Source organism: Hyla sarda, chromosome 4, assembly GCF_029499605.1.
Source record: "Hyla sarda isolate aHylSar1 chromosome 4, aHylSar1.hap1, whole genome shotgun sequence".
Taxonomy (NCBI): Eukaryota; Metazoa; Chordata; class Amphibia; order Anura; family Hylidae; genus Hyla; species Hyla sarda.
Window position 1 is genome coordinate 15,466,680 of NC_079192.1, and position 16,883 is coordinate 15,483,562.

At 47.4% G+C, this 16,883-nt stretch overlaps 1 protein-coding gene across 1 annotated transcript in view; it reads left to right on the forward strand.

The window, feature by feature from the left end:
• The window catches only part of DNAH2 (dynein axonemal heavy chain 2), a 243,720-nt gene extending 227,180 nt beyond the window's left edge, over positions 1-16,540 (forward strand). Inside the window, exons 72-88 of the mRNA XM_056570087.1 lie at positions 1,553-1,686; positions 2,892-3,036; positions 3,149-3,348; positions 3,505-3,631; positions 3,736-3,922; positions 4,032-4,180; positions 4,288-4,471; positions 4,960-5,150; positions 5,263-5,454; positions 5,565-5,749; positions 5,840-6,068; positions 6,158-6,309; positions 6,558-6,672; positions 7,539-7,715; positions 8,373-8,447; positions 8,532-8,682; positions 16,224-16,540. Of these exons, the coding sequence (XP_056426062.1) occupies positions 1,553-1,686; positions 2,892-3,036; positions 3,149-3,348; positions 3,505-3,631; positions 3,736-3,922; positions 4,032-4,180; positions 4,288-4,471; positions 4,960-5,150; positions 5,263-5,454; positions 5,565-5,749; positions 5,840-6,068; positions 6,158-6,309; positions 6,558-6,672; positions 7,539-7,715; positions 8,373-8,447; positions 8,532-8,682; positions 16,224-16,378 (2,748 nt within the window). The 3' untranslated portion in view covers positions 16,379-16,540. The remainder of the gene's footprint in view (positions 1-1,552; positions 1,687-2,891; positions 3,037-3,148; positions 3,349-3,504; positions 3,632-3,735; positions 3,923-4,031; positions 4,181-4,287; positions 4,472-4,959; positions 5,151-5,262; positions 5,455-5,564; positions 5,750-5,839; positions 6,069-6,157; positions 6,310-6,557; positions 6,673-7,538; positions 7,716-8,372; positions 8,448-8,531; positions 8,683-16,223) is intronic.
• The last annotated feature ends 343 nt before the right edge of the window (positions 16,541-16,883 follow it).

The following is a 16,883-nucleotide window of genomic DNA, read 5'->3' on the forward strand; positions in this document are numbered from 1 at the left end:
CTCAAATCCACCAAATTTTATGTGAGAACATTAGTAACAATGTTGGGATTTTTTGAAAATGTTACGGGACACACACCTTTTTTCAGGTTTTCCAAGTGAAGTAAAATGGAGCGTTGGTCAGGTTGGTTGGATTTTGTGGTCACAAATTCTGGTGCATGAAGCGTGCAACACAATTTGGGTGCAAAACCTGAGAAAAAACTTTCGGGATCACTTTAGTAAATTACCCCCAATATGTAACAGAAATTGACATGCTACAGACTAATATAATCCACTACGGATTTTACCTGTGCAGTCTGACCCATGTTAACATATCCTTAAAGGGGTTTTTGCACCAATTACACTCATCCTCTAAGCCTGTCTGATCAGTGGAGAGGGGGGGGGGTCCAACCATATTGAACCATCCTTTCCACTGATCACAAGAGCAAGGGTTCAGTGTTCAACCATTTGAATAGAGCAGTGGTCTGACATGCGTGCTGCCACTCTATTTAAATCTATGGGTCTGGCAAGCTTTGCAGACCATTATACTTTGCTGTCTTCATTGTCCCCAGAGCCAGTAGCGGTGCCCATGTCTGACCACTGCTCCATTCAAACAAGGAGACACAGGTAGGTGGTGGTCTCATTGGTTGGACCCTCAACTGGTCAGGCATTCATCACTTATCCTGTGTTTTGGGCAGTGTTTCCCAACCTGTGTGCCTTAAAGGGGTACTCCACTGGCCAGCGTGGAACTAAATGTTCCGAACGCTGTTTTCGCTCTGCGGGGGTTGGCCACGCCCCCTCATGATGTCACAGCCATGGCCCCTGAATGCAAGTCTATGGGAGGGGGCGTGACGTCTGTAACGCCCCCTCCCGTAGACTTGCACTCAGGGGGTGTGACCGTGACATCACAAGGGGACGTGGCCAACCCCCGCAGAGCGAAAACAGCATTCGGAACATTTAGTTCCACACTGGCCAGCGAATTCCCAGTATACCCCGACAACCTTTGGCTGTCCGGGCATGCTGGAAGGTATAGATTTGCAACAGCTGGAGGCACATGGGTTTGGAAACACTGGTATAGGGCATAAGTGTTGTCATACAAAATACAATGCTATAACATTAGAGAAAACCAGTCTGTATTTAGCTGTCTACAGAATTATAAATGCAGCTCTGGATGTGAGTGGGAGTGTGATTTTGAGCACCTGAAATCCGCACAAGCCCAGTATTTTCTCATCCTTTTAGTTCCTAGTGTTGCTGCACTTTCGTACATAAACCTCAGGATCGCTAGAGATCCTCTCTGGCACCATAATGGAATTTTGTTGAATGCTTTTCTTGTAAATCCGTGGTGCCAGCACAACTAATCTCATTTGCTCCTTTTTGGGTATTTGCCAGTGACTCCGCTTCCTATGATGGGGGTGCCAACTTGTGGATCACTCCTCATAACATTATGCTAATGCCTAATTCAGAAGGGTTATTATCCAGATGTCTGCAGCGAAAATAGGAGATTAGAGTGAGGAGAATTGACTGTAAGATGGCGCTGTCAGGGGGTAATAATCCTGATTATGGCTTTTCTGTGCAGGGGCTAGAAGCTCAGCTATTGGGCAGCGTGGTGAGGAAGGAGCGGCCGGAACTCGAAGAGCAGAAACAATCTTTGGTCTTGAACATCGCAGCTGGGAAACGTAAACTTCAGGAGCTGGAAGATGAGATTCTAAGGTGTGGGGGCAGATTCTTATACAGGTGTATCCGACTTTTTAATGATGCAGACATGTCCATCTACAGCGTCTTGTAATGTTAAAGATTTTACTGGTGGCAACATGTGATAAAGGATAAATCAAGGTTTCTCACCATGTCTCGGTGTCCACTTTCATGGCCGCGTATGCTGTTGAGCCTTAAATGGGCACTGTCATTTTGAAATAACTTTTCACCTAGGGACATGTCCTAGCAACATGTGAAAAGTTTTGATCGGAAGGGGTCTGAGTGTTCAGACCTGATGATCAGAAGAATAAGAACGCTCAGCACTTCCCCTCCCAACTTAGTGTCAAGTGATCAAGACAATGTAAGTCGCAATGTAAGTCTTTGAAGCAAAGAATACAATGATTGATCCAGCACTCCAGTAAAAATGTCATTTTCTTTATTTAAATATCTATTAAAAATCCAAAGTAGCCGGAGAAAGGCACACAGACAAAAAACATTTACAAAAAGCTCTGATCGTCAAGAGGTCTTAACACTTAGACCCCCGCCGATCAAAATTTTTGACATGTCGCTAGGACATGTACACTTAAAGTTGTCAACGGGGCATCCAGCATCACAAAGTAGTCACGGCCCTCTGGGCTGTAATCGGTCCTGCTCAGGCATGATTGACAGCCTGGTCATGGCCAGCATAATCGCTCTTCACTGAAATTTCGCACATGCGCAGAAGTAGCAATGACTCTGGGCATAAAACAGCTTCTGGGCTAGCATGAGACTTCAGGGAGCAGAGCGGGGACGTTGGCCATGTCTGGGCTGTCAATCACTTCAAGATATTGTGACTACTTTGCAATGCTGAATGTCCGATGACTACTTGAGGCTCATTAGCATACGATACAGGACACTTTTTTTTTTTTAAATAATTTTCTGTAGTATTATTGCATATGCTCAGGAGGACATCCTGACATGGTAGGAACTTATTTTACCCAATATAACGGGTTGCCACTAGTTATATAGGGTGACAGGTTCCCTTTATTAAGCCACCTCAACATCATCAACCATCCCCAGGACTGGAGGGCCCAATGGTGGTATGGCTTTCAAGTCACTTACCCTAAATTAAACTGAGCCCCTTCTTATTCCACCACTGACCAGACAGGAAGTGAATGGCCCTGGATTCTGTTGGACCCACCACTGCCATCTGAGCATTGCATTACAGTCTTTGACTCTCTTAGGCTCCTGAACGAAGCAACGGGGTCTCTTTTGGATGACGTGCAGCTAGTGAACACTTTGCAGACATCAAAAGTGACGGCCACAGAAGTGAGTGAGCAGCTGGAGAGCAGTGAAGAGACTGAAGAGAAGATTGATTTGGCTAGAGAGGTAAAGGGTGACTGCTACCCAGACATCTTCAAACTCACAAGTCAGGCTCTGCTCTGGATATTGCCTTGTGTCATTGTGTCAACAGTCAGGTGTCTTCCTGTCTCCTTCCTAGGCCTACCGCCCCTGTGCCCAACGAGCTTCACTCCTCTTCTTTGTCTTGAATGATCTTGGACGTATTGACCCCATGTATCAATTTTCCTTGGATTCCTATATGGACCTCTTTCATCTAAGTATTGACAAGAGCAAGCGCAGTGCCAACCTGGAGGAGCGGATCACCAACCTCAATGAATATCACACATATGCGGTCTACAGGTAACTATCAACCATTCTTATGGGGATTATTGTGTAAAGATGTCTTGTGGAAGCTCATCATCGTCAACATTAAGTCTTTGATGATTGTCTTAAGACCCTTCATCTTCTGCACTGGGCTTAAAGCGTTAATGCCATTTCTGTCATGTTGCCCCATAGATACACCTGCCGCGCCCTTTTTGAGAGGCATAAGCTTCTCTTCAGTTTCCAGATGTGCGCCAAGATCCTAGAAGTTGCTGGAAAGCTCAACATGGACGAATATAACTTCTTTCTGCGTGGGGGAGTGGTGAGTGACGCCTTGATGAACACCTGGTTTCCAATCACAATACTTTTCCCAGTGCAGCATAGGAAATGAGAACTGAGCTTTAACTGAGTCTTTACCTATTACAGGTCCTGGACCGAGAAGAGCAGATGGATAATCCCTGCCCTGGGTGGCTTTCTGATGCCAACTGGGATAACATAACAGAGCTAGACAAGCTGGCTAACTTTCATGGCATTATGAACTCATTTGAGCAATATCCACGAGACTGGAACCAGTGGTTTACCAGCACTGAACCTGAGAGCGCCTGTCTGCCAGGTACGGCAAATAGATATAGGTGTATTAGTCTATGAAGAAATCGTCATGTACCCTAATAGTAGGCTAGTCAATAGACTTACATCATGCACATGGTACCGTCTTGTCACAGGTGAATGGGAGAATGCTTGCAGCGAGGTGCAGAGGATGCTAATAGTCCGATCACTGCGTCAAGACCGAGTGGCATTCTGCGTTACGGCCTTCATCATCAACAATCTGGGGTCAAAGTTCACCGAACCTCCTGTGCTGGATATGCGAGCAGTGAGTGAGAAGGGTTCATAATAAGAGTATAAACATGCTGGTCTGATTATATACACTTCATATAATGTTCTGTTCATCTGCTCACTTCTCATACTTGTCTTCTTTAGGTGGTTGAGGACTCTCTTCCCCGCTCTCCCCTGGTGTTTGTCCTCTCCCCAGGGGTGGATCCCACTGGCGCCCTCCTCCAGCTGGCAGAGCAGTGTGGGATGTCCCAGCGTTTCCAGGCGCTCTCTCTAGGACAGGGTCAGGCTCCTATTGCCACTCGCATGATCAAGGAAGGCGTCAAGGAGGGTAAAAATCTGAGTGATTCCTACATTACTATTTAACAACTAACCATATGTGGGAGAGGACATATCACATTAAGTCCTCTCCTCATATAGGAGGTCTCTCTATTTCTGCTGTTACTACTGACATCTTATCACAGAACATCTGTCCCTACCAACAGCCCGAATGCATGTATTTAGATGTCAAATACACCTATACAGGTCCCAACATGTTTCTACCTAAAACATAGGGCTCAGCAGGGGACCACTAATAATGAAAGTGACCCCATTTAAGCAATCGATCAGATTCCACCAGGAAATACTGCATTGAATAAAGGTAACAAAAAATACACTTATCTGGTTGTTGTCCGGCTGCAAACAGATGAGACAAGCGCCAAGGATGAGAACAAATAGGCACAGAGGATTTTCCTGTGATTCGGGTGACATCTCCCCTTGTTCCTCATGGCTTGAGGTTTTTTTCCTAATAAAGTCTGACATTACCGTATTACTTTTCAGGGCACTGGGTGTTCTTAGCCAATTGTCACCTGTCACTCTCATGGATGCCACAGCTGGATAAGTTGGTGGAGCAGCTGCAGGTGGAGGACCCACACCCTGACTTCAGACTCTGGCTGAGCTCCAGCCCCCATCCGGACTTCCCCATCTCCATACTTCAAGCCAGCATTAAGATGACCACTGAGCCTCCCAAGGTAAGATATGATTGGGGTGCAAGGGATTGTCATGACCATACAAGATTTATGGTTATCCATACATATGTTTTTTCCATCTTTTAAAATATTCTGTGAACATTGCTATCCTCAGGGTCTGCGTGCCAATATGAAGCGCCTGTACCAGCTGATTACCGAGCCTCAGTTTTCCCGCTGCAGCAAGACATCCAGCTACCGCCGCCTGCTCTTCTCTCTCTGCTTTTTCCACAGTGTCCTCCTTGAGCGCAGAAAATTTCTCCAGCTCGGCTGGAATATCGTGTATGGCTTCAACGACTCCGACTTTGAGGTGAGATCTCTGTTTGAAAGCACACAAGCTTGGTGCAATAGAAGTATTGCAAGCATTAGCAGTATTTGGTGTAGTGGCAATATAGATGGACCTTTTTATTTCCACTGTAGGTATCGGAGAATCTGCTCAGTTTATATCTAGATGAATATGAGGAGACACCATGGGAGGCCCTGAAGTATCTGATTGCCGGTGTCAATTATGGTGGCCACGTGACTGATGATTGGGATCGACGCCTACTAGGAACCTACATTAATGATTACTTCTGTGAACCTGCACTCACTACTGCATTCTACAAGTAACCAATTATCTAAACCCCAGCACTCTGCTGTACTTGTGTTATGAGTACATGTGGTGGTTTATATTTCTTCAATATTAACTCTTTAAGGCTCTCCGTATTGGACACTTATTACATCCCTCGAGATGGGCCGCTAGCATCCTACAAGGAGTTCATTGGCTTGCTACCCACTGTGGATCATCCCGAGGCCTTCGGACAGCACCCCAATGCAGATATTGCCAGTCAGATTACTGAGGCACGGACGCTATTTGACACACTGCTCTCTCTACAGCCCCAAGTCACTCAAAGTGTGTCAGGAGGACAATCCCGAGAAGACAAGGTGCTGTTGTTTTTTGTTGTTTTTTAAAGATATCATTGACTTGTCTTCCTTTGTTTGCATTAGCATGAACATTGTCTGTGTCTGTGCAGGTCTTGGAGTTATTGAACGATGTTCGGCAGAAAATCCCTCAAGAAATAGATTACGAGGGAACAAGGAAAATGCTTAGTGACGATCCAAACCCCCTTAATGTCGTCTTGTTACAAGAGATACAGAGATACAATGCGTTGCTGAGCACAATCAGGTCAGTTTGGCTTAAAAGAACCAAAGCCTCTAGTAGTAATTTTGTCACTTCAACCTGGTTGTAAATAGATATTGTCCCAATAGAAAATTACCCTACATTGTTTGTTATCATTGCTGTTTTGGTGGTAAAGGAGAGCACTGCCCAAGCTCTCAGGACCCAGTCGGAATAGGGGCTGCACCCTGGGTAAAGACACAGAATCCCAACAGATCAAATCAGGAAATTTGTAATCATGTTTCCTTTTTGTCTAGATCTTCTCTACTAGATTTAGAGCTTGGTATTCAAGGTTTAGTGGTGATGTCCACTGAGCTGGAGGAGATCTTCACATGCATATATGATGCACGTGTACCCCCCCTGTGGGAGAAGGTAAGGTGATAAGAAGAGACCATGTATGGGAAGATGGGATGGGATGAGGATTTAAGGGTAGGATGTGGAGATAATGATGCTGCTGATGTTGATGATTATGGATATGTGAAGGAAGGATGAGATGGTGATGATGTGTGGGCAAGATGAGGAGATGATGAAAATTTATGGGCAGGATGAGGAGGTAATGGTGTGAGGGCAGGATGATCAGATGATGATGATGTAAGGTTTGGATAAGATGATTAAGATGTGAGGGCAGGATGAGGAAATAATGTCAATGCTAGGGTAAGATGAGGACGTGATGATGGTGTGAGGGCAGGATGATCAGATGATGATGATTGTGGTGGTGTGAGGGCAGAATGATGAAATGATGATGTGAAGGTAGGATGAGAAGATGATGATGTATTAGGGCAGGATAGGGAGATGATGGTGTGAGGGCAGGATAAGCAGGTGATAGTGATATGAGGGCAGAATGTTGAAATGATAATAATATGAAGGTAGGATGAGGACATGATGATGATATTAGGGTATATTATACTAATATTATATATAGTATAAGGAGATGATGATAATGTGCGGGCAGAATGATGACATGATGATGCGAAGGTAGGATGGGAAGAAGATGATGATGTGAGGGCAGGATAAGAAGATGATGTGAGGGCAGGATAAGAAGATGACGTTAGGGCAGATGAGGAGATGATCATCATCATCATCATCATGATGTGAAGGCAGGATGAATCGAGATATTAGGGTAGAATGAGAAGATGATGATGTGAGGGCAGGATGAAGAGATATTGATGATGTGGGCACAGCGTGAGGATGAAGTGATGTATTTGTGACATCATCAACCGTTTGATCTTTGGTTTTAGGCTTATCCATCACTAAAACCACTGGCAGCCTGGACCCGGGATCTGGCATCACGTGTGGAGATGTTTGCACGTTGGGCGGAGACGGCACATCCACCGGTCCTATATTGGCTTTCAGCCTTCACATTCCCAACTGGATTCTTGACCGCTGTACTCCAGAGTGCCGCCCGACAAAATAATGTAAGATTCTGACCCAGTTTGTAGTGCAAGCTTAAAGAGGAACTCCGGTGGAAATTTTTTTTTTCAAATCAACTGGTTCAAGAAAGTTAAACAGATTTGTAAATCACTTCTATTTAAAAATCTTTACCCTTCTAGTACTTTGTTGTGACCAGAATAGTAGAATGATGCATTATCCCTCCTCTTCTATGGATTGTGTAATCTGCAGGGGGCAGGAATGAAGCGGAGCCGGTTAGGCTATCGCAGAGTTATGGCTGTGTCTTATTACCGTGTGTTGTGGTGTATACCAGAGAAATTTGTGAAGTTTTTTCTGTCTGACAATAGTGCTCTCTACTGACACCTCTGTCTGTGTCAGGAACTATGGGGATATGATTCTAATCTGGACAGTTCCTGACACAGAGAGCACTGTTGTCAGACAGAAAATAAGTTCACAAATTTCTCTGTTTCATACAGCAGCTAATAAGTACTGGAAGGATTAAGATTTTTTAATAGAAGAAATTTACAAATCTCTTTAACTTTCAGGCACCAGTTGATTTGAAAACAATTGTTTTCTACTTGTTTCCACCGGAGTTCCCCTTTAAGCTGTATGATATACTAGGCATAGAAAATGTAACACAATGAGAGAACTGCGTAAATGAAAGTATATTTCCTCTTCTGTAGGTGTCAGTCGATTCTCTGTCCTGGGAATTCATTGTCTCAACCGTAGATGATAATAATCTGGTGTATCCTCCAAAGGTGAGTAGCAGCATGTACCCAGAAATGGGACATCTGTATATAGACAGAACAGAGGTGTGATACTGGTGATACTTGTTCTCTCAGGATGGGGTTTGGATTCGTGGCTTATACCTGGAGGGTGCTGGCTGGGATAAGAAGAACTCCTGTCTAATGGAAGCAGAACCAATGCAGCTTGTGTGTCCTCTTCCAACTGTGCACTTTAGACCTACAGAGAGCAAGAAGAAGAGCAGCAAAGGTACATAAGGGGCATTTCTGTGGACTAGTATGTATTTACATCCAATGGAGGAATCATGTCTGACACCTCACCTTCTCCTCTTCACATTACACGCTTGTGTTTAAGATCTAAGTGCTCCTGCACCTCACATTGATTCAGCCATTTATTGAGCCAATTAGTGGCCTTTAGGCCTGGCCTAACAGTCCTTTATTATGAATGTATGCAGAATGCTCTGATACTTACATATACATACCAGCTATACATACATAGTCCTAAAAAATAGTAAGTACACCCTTTTTGAATTGTATGTTTTTTTCTTATTGACACATAATAAAAATAAACTATCTGGTCATTAGAAGATCCTAAAATTAGGTAAATACAACAACTTATGACAAATTACACAGTGTCAGTGTGTAAAAAAAATTTAGTACACCCCAGGTACACTGTACACTGCTTCCATAGGAATTAAAAGGGTAAGTAGCAGCCAGGGACTGATATTTAAATGCCAATGATTCATAGATTAATTGTCAGCAAGTGTGACCACCACTTTAAAGGAGTACTGTGGTGCAGGACAACTTATCCTCTATCCAAAGGATAGGGGATAAGTTGTCCTGCACGGCGCTCAGCTCCTACACGGCGTTTAGCTCTCCTTGTGCACGGAGAAATCTCTGCTCTATGCAAGGAGACTGTCGATCCCCACACGAAGCGGTGGTCAACACGCCCCCTCCTTGTATTTCTATGGGAGAGCTGGAGATACAAAAGCACTGCAGGAGATCGGGTGGGTCCCCACGATCAGACACTTAGAGGGCCAATGGCTCCTTGCTGTGTCAAAGACATCTAAAGTTTGCATGTTTGAATAATTGATTTTTCTCGGTCGCTTTTCATTGGGGGACATCTATACTGATGGGTATATGCTCTTGCCACTAGGAGGGGCTGACACTATGAAGAAAAAGTCGGCTCCTCCCTGGCAGGATATACCCGCCCACTGGAAGTGAGGTAATCAGTTTTAGCTAGTGTCAGTAGGAGACAAGTCTTTTTTTTATTATTTTCTAGTTACGGCTGTTTAGTTAGGTTGTTATCACCCCTTTGTTTCCCTTTTTCAGGTGGGGGTTCAGGAGCATGGCATTACCTGTTCCCCCATATGCGACAAAGGGGCACAGAACATAAAGAGTATGGACCGTCAACCCCTTATAGCCAACGGCCAGCGCCTGGAGGTTGTACCCTGGGTCCTGCTCGCCCCGCTATCTTAGCCTGGTATGATGCAGCGTGGCCTAATGCTGGCAGAAGCCGTCAAGGGGTGAGTATGTGGCAACTGAGGTGAGTATGCCCCCCCCCCCATTAACGTAACACACCCCACCCCACGGCGAACGAGCAGTAGTAGCCCTGTTTCTGGGGCTGTTTATGGCGACTAGGGTTGGGGTCCGGGGCAGTGAGGGGTCAACACTGCTATTTTATTCATGCAGCTTCTGCTGCATCCCCAGCTCTCGGCAAGTTTCTATTTTCTGGCGGTCCCCTTTTTGCTGGGAGCCGCCAGCCCTTCTCTTGCTGCGGCTCCGTGCTCTTAGCCAGCGCTAGAGCCACCTGCATGCCAACTGGACCCAATGCCACTCCCCTAGCTCCTAGCATATGCCGGCAGCCGCCACCACCTCATCTCTCGCCCGGGTCTGCACTCCTTGGGTGCTCAGCTGGCGGGAGTCCTGGGGGGCAATGGTGGCACATGGCTCCACCCTTCTTCTCCCCCTGAGCCAGTGCGCGAACCGGGAGATCAGGATTCACCTCCTCTCCAGGTACGCGTGCTTCAAGGGTCCTTCCCTTTATCCTGGTGCTTCTCCCAGCACCGCTCCTCCCCCACTGCAGGGGGAAGGGGGGGTTCGGCGGCACTTTGTTGATGGAGTGGCTCCCCGGCGGGAGCTACTCCAGACAGCCCGCTCTTGTCCCCTGGCTCAGGGCCATGCGGCAGCTTAGCAGGCGCTTCAATAGCGTGCTGTGTCATCCTGCCGCCGTTACAGGGACTGCCTGCATATGTTCTGTTCCTGCTGTGGGCATCCTAGCCCTTCATGCGGAGGGGTTCCTGCAGGCAGAAGTTATGCGGGGAGCGACCTGCTCTCCACGCTTCCTCCCTGCCATATTTAGTTCACTAAAATGAAAAAAAAATTAAAAAGTTCCTCTCCACTGCTGTCACTCATGCGCCCTCCTGTGGTCATTCTTTGAATTATGCCCTTAATTTCTATGGGTCCCTCTTGTGATATCCATTAACTATTACAGGCCTGTAATATCTGTCCTTATCAGTTTAATATCTGCTGGATTCCTTCTAGGGACTGCATATGGGGGCCAATGTATTTGCTTCCGTCACCTCGTAACCCCTACCATGGATGGCACTGGCCGAATGCCCTCGCAAGGGCATTGGCATTCCCCGTGGAAGCTAAGGTCGCTTTCGCAGTTCCCCCTCTGTCATGTCCGCTGGTCACCCATCAAGGGGGTGTTCTTGGCATGTCATACAATGATTCCCTCCTTCACAGGCTGCCGCATCTACGGTTAGTGCTCCGCATCCCACGTCCAACTCAAGGTCTCCGTGGAAGTGTCTTTGCGTGGGCAGGGACTGGACCTGATATCAATATGACGGACAGTAGTCTTGCCTGTCACTCATCTCACAGCTGCTGCATCCACGGCTGGATTCCGGTACTCCACTGCTAGTGCAAAGTATCCACAGGAGTGACCCGTTGTCTACTATGGACCCATACCAGTAAGCCAGACAGTAGTCTGCGTGGTTTCCTCTGCCGCCAGTCACTCATCACATAGCTGATGTATCTGTGGCTTGAGTTCTGGTACCTCACTGATGTGCAAGGTGTACAAGTGATCCCGCGTGTCCTATACCATTCACGGCTCCCCCTGCTCCCCTGTTCTCCGGGCGGTAGGGATACTATACATGGCTCCGAGGCTGTCGCCCCGTTTTTGCCAGCGCCTGGAAGTGTTCTTGTTCAGCCAGACTGTTGTCTGCACGGTTTCCGCCGCCGTCGGTCTCCCATCTAAGGGCTGCCACGGGCATGGCCAGGTTCCCGTACCTCACTGCCGGTGTGAGTAATCTGGATGTGGGTCCCTGCAGTTACACGTGACTGATGCCAGTCATTCAGACTTCGTCTGCTGGGTCTCTGGCACTGCCAACTCGCCCGTTAGCTCGGCCGCACTCTGGTTCCCCACTTTCTGTGGGAGGGTTCAAAGGAGTTATCCTGTGCGATCAAGAATCCTTCACCAGTCAGCCAGACTGTTGTCTGTATGATTTGCTGCTACATTAGGTCAACTACCATACATTTTCCACTCCAAGAACGGACATTCAGGTAACCCACTGCCGAGGTGTAGTTCCAAGTGAGTCACTCCATGTTGCTCCAAGGGCCTTATACAATGCACCACATACTGGTCTGCAGGGTTCCCTGCTTTACTAGGTCCCTCTCTACATGCCTGCCATGCTCATAGCTGAGGGCTGGTGGCCGGTTTCAATGTGTGGCTCTGAACGGTGTGGCCATGGTCCCTATGCCATATAGTCAGACTGTGTCTACATAATCCACCAGATCACCTCTCCCTTTCCTGCCACTCCCGTGACTGCAGCCCGGTGACTTTCTTTCCATGTGAAGTTCCACACAGTGTGTCTCTGTGGGTTCAATGCTCCTGTTATACCAATCAGACTGTGCTTGCTTGTTTTCTGTCCCACATACCTCCTTCATCTGTTGCATCTGCGGCAGCAGTTCTGGTGTGTGGCACCATTAGGAGATGGGATGTGGACGTTTCCTACAGGTTCAATTGCCTTTCACAGCAACAACAGCACTCTCTGTTCCCCTTTCTAAGAGTTCCACGTGTGCTGCTAGGGTCATGGTTTTGACACACCGTTGGGTGCTGAGCCTGTCTTCCATGCTACCGGACTTTTGGATGTCTGCAGTTTCTTTCATGTTTGCAGTCTTGGTACCCCACTACTATCGTGAGGTTCCCATGTCTGTGTCCCTCTGCACGTGTACTGCCCACCTTCCTTCTGTTGGTGGGGTGTGCCTCGGGTCATCCTGTAGTTTGGTGTCCACAGGTATGCGACAGTTGAACACCTCTGTTCTGGCATGGGGCCTGGTGGGGCGTCATAAGTTCAGCACTCCCCCTATGCCTCCAGGTATCTTCCTGGATTCCTGTGCAGGGTGGCTCAGGCGCCTGCTCTTTTGCCTTACACATGACCAGACTGGCTCCGTTGGCAACCATCGGGCCCAAGGTTTTCACCCTGTTGGGGTGTTCCTCTCAACGCTGTTGGTTGCTGGGTTTGTGTGTGCTTCTTCCTTGAATTTGTAGTCATGTCTTTGCATCTTGCCCAGCCAGTGTCCAGGATTCCGACCCCTCTGGGGACACAATTTGGCTCTTCGATATGTTCTCTCAGAGTTCCTGGGGGATATGTCCACCCAGTACTTTGTCCCATTGCCATAGGGTAGTATTCCTCTTCTCCTACAGTTCCTGGCACACTTGACAATTTCCCTTCCACGCTTAGGTATAGGAATCAGGGGGTTTGGCATAGTCAGTGCCTGAGTTTCATCCCGGCCACCCCTGTTTTCCCCTCCACTAGGGGAATTATTTTGCTGGGCACTTTCTACTGCCGAGATGGAGCCATCTCTCTCTTCCCACTATATAGGGGGGGGGTGTATCTGGCTGGGCCCTTATTTTTCACTGAAAGCATTCGGAAGAGCTTTGCACTGTCGGCCTGTGTGCTCACTGCCCAATATTGCAGCCTGGCTCTCTTCCTGTTTCTTGTTATCTACTGCTGTTCATGCAGCCATGGCACTCTCCTCTGTAGGGGGGTTTATTCAATCATGTATGGCTCGACGACAGCCAATCTAGCCAACATCTGTCGTTTGGGTCCTGCCATTGCTCTCCTTCCCTCTTGGCACACTCTCCCTGGTAGCGTGTGTTCCTCCTTTCCTTGACGGTGTCAGTTGCACTACACTGACACCACGGTCTTCTGGAGTAACCTTCCTGTGTTGTGAGCCTGGGTTTCCCAGCCAGGTTCCCTTTTGTTTCCACCTCCGTTCCCTTCCTGACTGATTGTTGCTTCAGTGTGCTCTGGTCCGCTTGGACCTGGGGCCCAGGATCGGTTGATCTCTTTGTCTTTGACACTATCCTGAGATGCTGTGGCTTGCCTTGTTTTCTAGGTTGGCCCTCCTGAGTCTTGGGCTCTGAGTCGCTCCTTTTTTGGCCGTTTATTCTTCCGTGTCCTTCTTCCTGGTGACCCAGGAACCTCCAGTTTCCGGGCCTATCATTCCAGTGTCCCGGGATGCCCCTTTTCTGGACGTTCTGCTTTTCTTTTGGCTGTTATTACCTTCCGCCTCCTCCATCGGGGTCCATGTTCTCTCAGGATGGAGGGCGTTCCGGTCATCCGGATTACACCAGTCGAGCTATTTCGCTTCCTGGGGGCTCGTGGCGGGCCCCTGGATGAGGATTTTGGGTGTGCAGATGTTCAGTTCGTCGATCTTCTGTACCAAGCCTCTCTTGAGCCATCTCACTTTCTGTGCTCGCCTTCTGTCGAGGCATCCACTGCTCTCCCTGGCATTTTTTCCGCCATGTTCTCTTGAATCGGTTGACTCTGGATGGGGCTCTCTTGTTGTGACCTTTCCGTTTTTGTTTTCCTGCCAGGTTGGCCCTCTGTCTGGTTCTGTGTTCCTTGGAGTTGTTTTCCTACTTCCTTCCAGGATGGCCCATCTGGCTTCCTAGTCGACCTTTTTCTTGTTTCTCTATGTGACTTAGGTTTAGAGTCTCTGCGGAGCACGGTCCCTTCCTTTGGTGTCTGAGTCCATCTCCATGGACCGCAGGCCTTATGGACGAGTGGACTCAGTCTCGGGACTGATCCCCTTTTTGCTAATGGTTGTTCTTCCCACCCTAAGGGACTGCTTTGGTACGTCCCATCAGTATAGGTGTCCCACAATGAAGAGCGACAGAGAAAAGAAGATTTTTTTCGTACTCCCCGTAAAATCTCTTTCTCATAGCCTTCATTGAGGGACACCGCACCCACCCATTTCTTAATTTTTTTGTCTGGATATTCCTTTCCATGATATTGTTTTTTTTATTTTTTATTGGGGATTCTTTTCTAGGGTCCTTTGGACATATTTCTTTGTTGGCTTCTCCTACTGCTTTGTGACTAAACTGATTACCTCACTTCCAGTGGGCGGGTATATCCTGCCATGGAGGAGTCTACTTTTTTTTCCTATTGTCAGCGCCTCCTAGTAGCAAGAGCATATACCCATTGTCACGATCCGGACTGGTATGCAGGTAGTAGATCCTCTGGTCAGTGAGGCGATGACGCGGGCCGTACCGGGGGACCGGTTCTAAGGGGTTACTGGTTTTCACCAGAGCCCGCCGCAAGGCGGGATGGGCTTGCTGCGGCTGTAATTCCCAGGTCATATCCCCCGATAGCGTCTCAACCCCCCTGACAACTGAGATAGGCGTGGTACAGAAGGACTAGACAGAGGCGAGGTCAGACGTAGAAGGTCAGGGCAGGCGGCAATGGTACGTAGTCAGGGGCAACAGCAGGAGGTCTGGATACACAGGTTATGGCACACACTTAATGCTTTCACAAGGCACTAGGCAACAAGATCCGGCAGGGACAGGAAGGGGAAGTGAGTTTATATAGTATTCACAGTAATTAGGACTGATTAGGAACAGATTGGGCCAGGCACCAATTAATGGTGCACTGGCCCTTTAAATCTGAGAGACCCGGCGCGCGCGTGCCCTAGAGAGCGGGACCGCGCGTGCTGGGGCTGAGACAGAGGACGGGGCAGGTAATCAGAGCGGGATGCGATCCGCAAGCGGACTAGTGCCGCCATGCGGATCGCATCCCCGTCGGCAGCACTGTAGCAGCGCTCCCGGTCAGAGTGAGAGACCGGGGCGCTGCAGGAGACCAGACACCGCGAGCGCTCCGGGATGGATACGGGACCCGGAGCGCTCGGCGTTACACCCATCAGTATAGCTGTCCCCCAATGGCTACGAGAAAGATTTTACGGTAAGTACAAAAAAATCTTGTCTTCGACTACTTCACAGGGGAAGATTAACCCCCACCCGCTTGTGCTGCTGTTAGGACTAAGGGGAAACATATTTTTGTTAGAAATTAATGCTTTTCACACATGGCTTCTTTTTTGTTAAATACTGATACAGTAGAATCATAATTTTACAACCTTCTAAGGACCAAATTTTTTTAAATTATGTTGTTATATGTGAAACCATAGAATTCAAAGAGGGTGTTGTTACGTCAGGGAGGGATAAGTGAACTCACTCGCAGCCACTCATTTATCCTGTCCACTTGAGTATCCACCCTAAACGATGGATCTCCAACTGGACGGCGGTCCCTGTTCTGAGTACATGCCGGGGCGTAACAAGCGGACAGACCAAAACAATAACCAAAGCACTGTACAGACATCAGAGAAGCAGGTCAGGATACAAAGGGTTAACAGGCAAAGCACAGAGAACAAAACAACGACACAGAAAACCTCATGACTTTCTTTTTCTCATTACTGCAATATGTCTGATAACCTTTTTCTCCTTCTCAGGACTGTATTCTTGTCCCTGTTATTTTTACCCAGTCCGGTCTGGGTCTACTGGTCGGGCCTCCTTTGTGATCGGTGTGGATCTTAAAACAGGTTCATCACCTCCGGAGCACTGGATCAAGAGAGGAACCGCTTTGCTCATGAGTTTGGACAGTTAGAGAAGCAGATCTTTATACCTCTCGTCCCATGTCTGTTCTGCAGATGGATTTGCTTCTTCGTCATGGCATGTATAGTCCATACTTGTATTTATTTCTGTAAATGGCCTTTGCAGCACATTAAAGTTCTTTAACTTTTCAGAGTATGATGTTGTTATTCTCTGGTTGGAGTTAATTATGGATTAGTGAAATATAAACAATCCCTCCTCCCTCCTTTGGACTATTTAAGTGAAGGATTTTAGGGGGATTAATAACCTGCATCATTATATGTCCTGGGGGAAGAATAACTTGCAGCATTACAGTGGGGTCAAAAAATATTCAGCCACCAATTGTGCAAGTTCTCCCACTTAAAAAGATGAGAGGCTGTAATTATCACCATAGGTGTACATCAACTATGAGAGACAGAATGAGAAAAAAAAATCCATAAAATGACATTGTCTGATTTTCAAAGAGTTTATTTGCAAATTATGGTGGAAAATAAGTATTTGGTCAATAACAAAAGTTCATC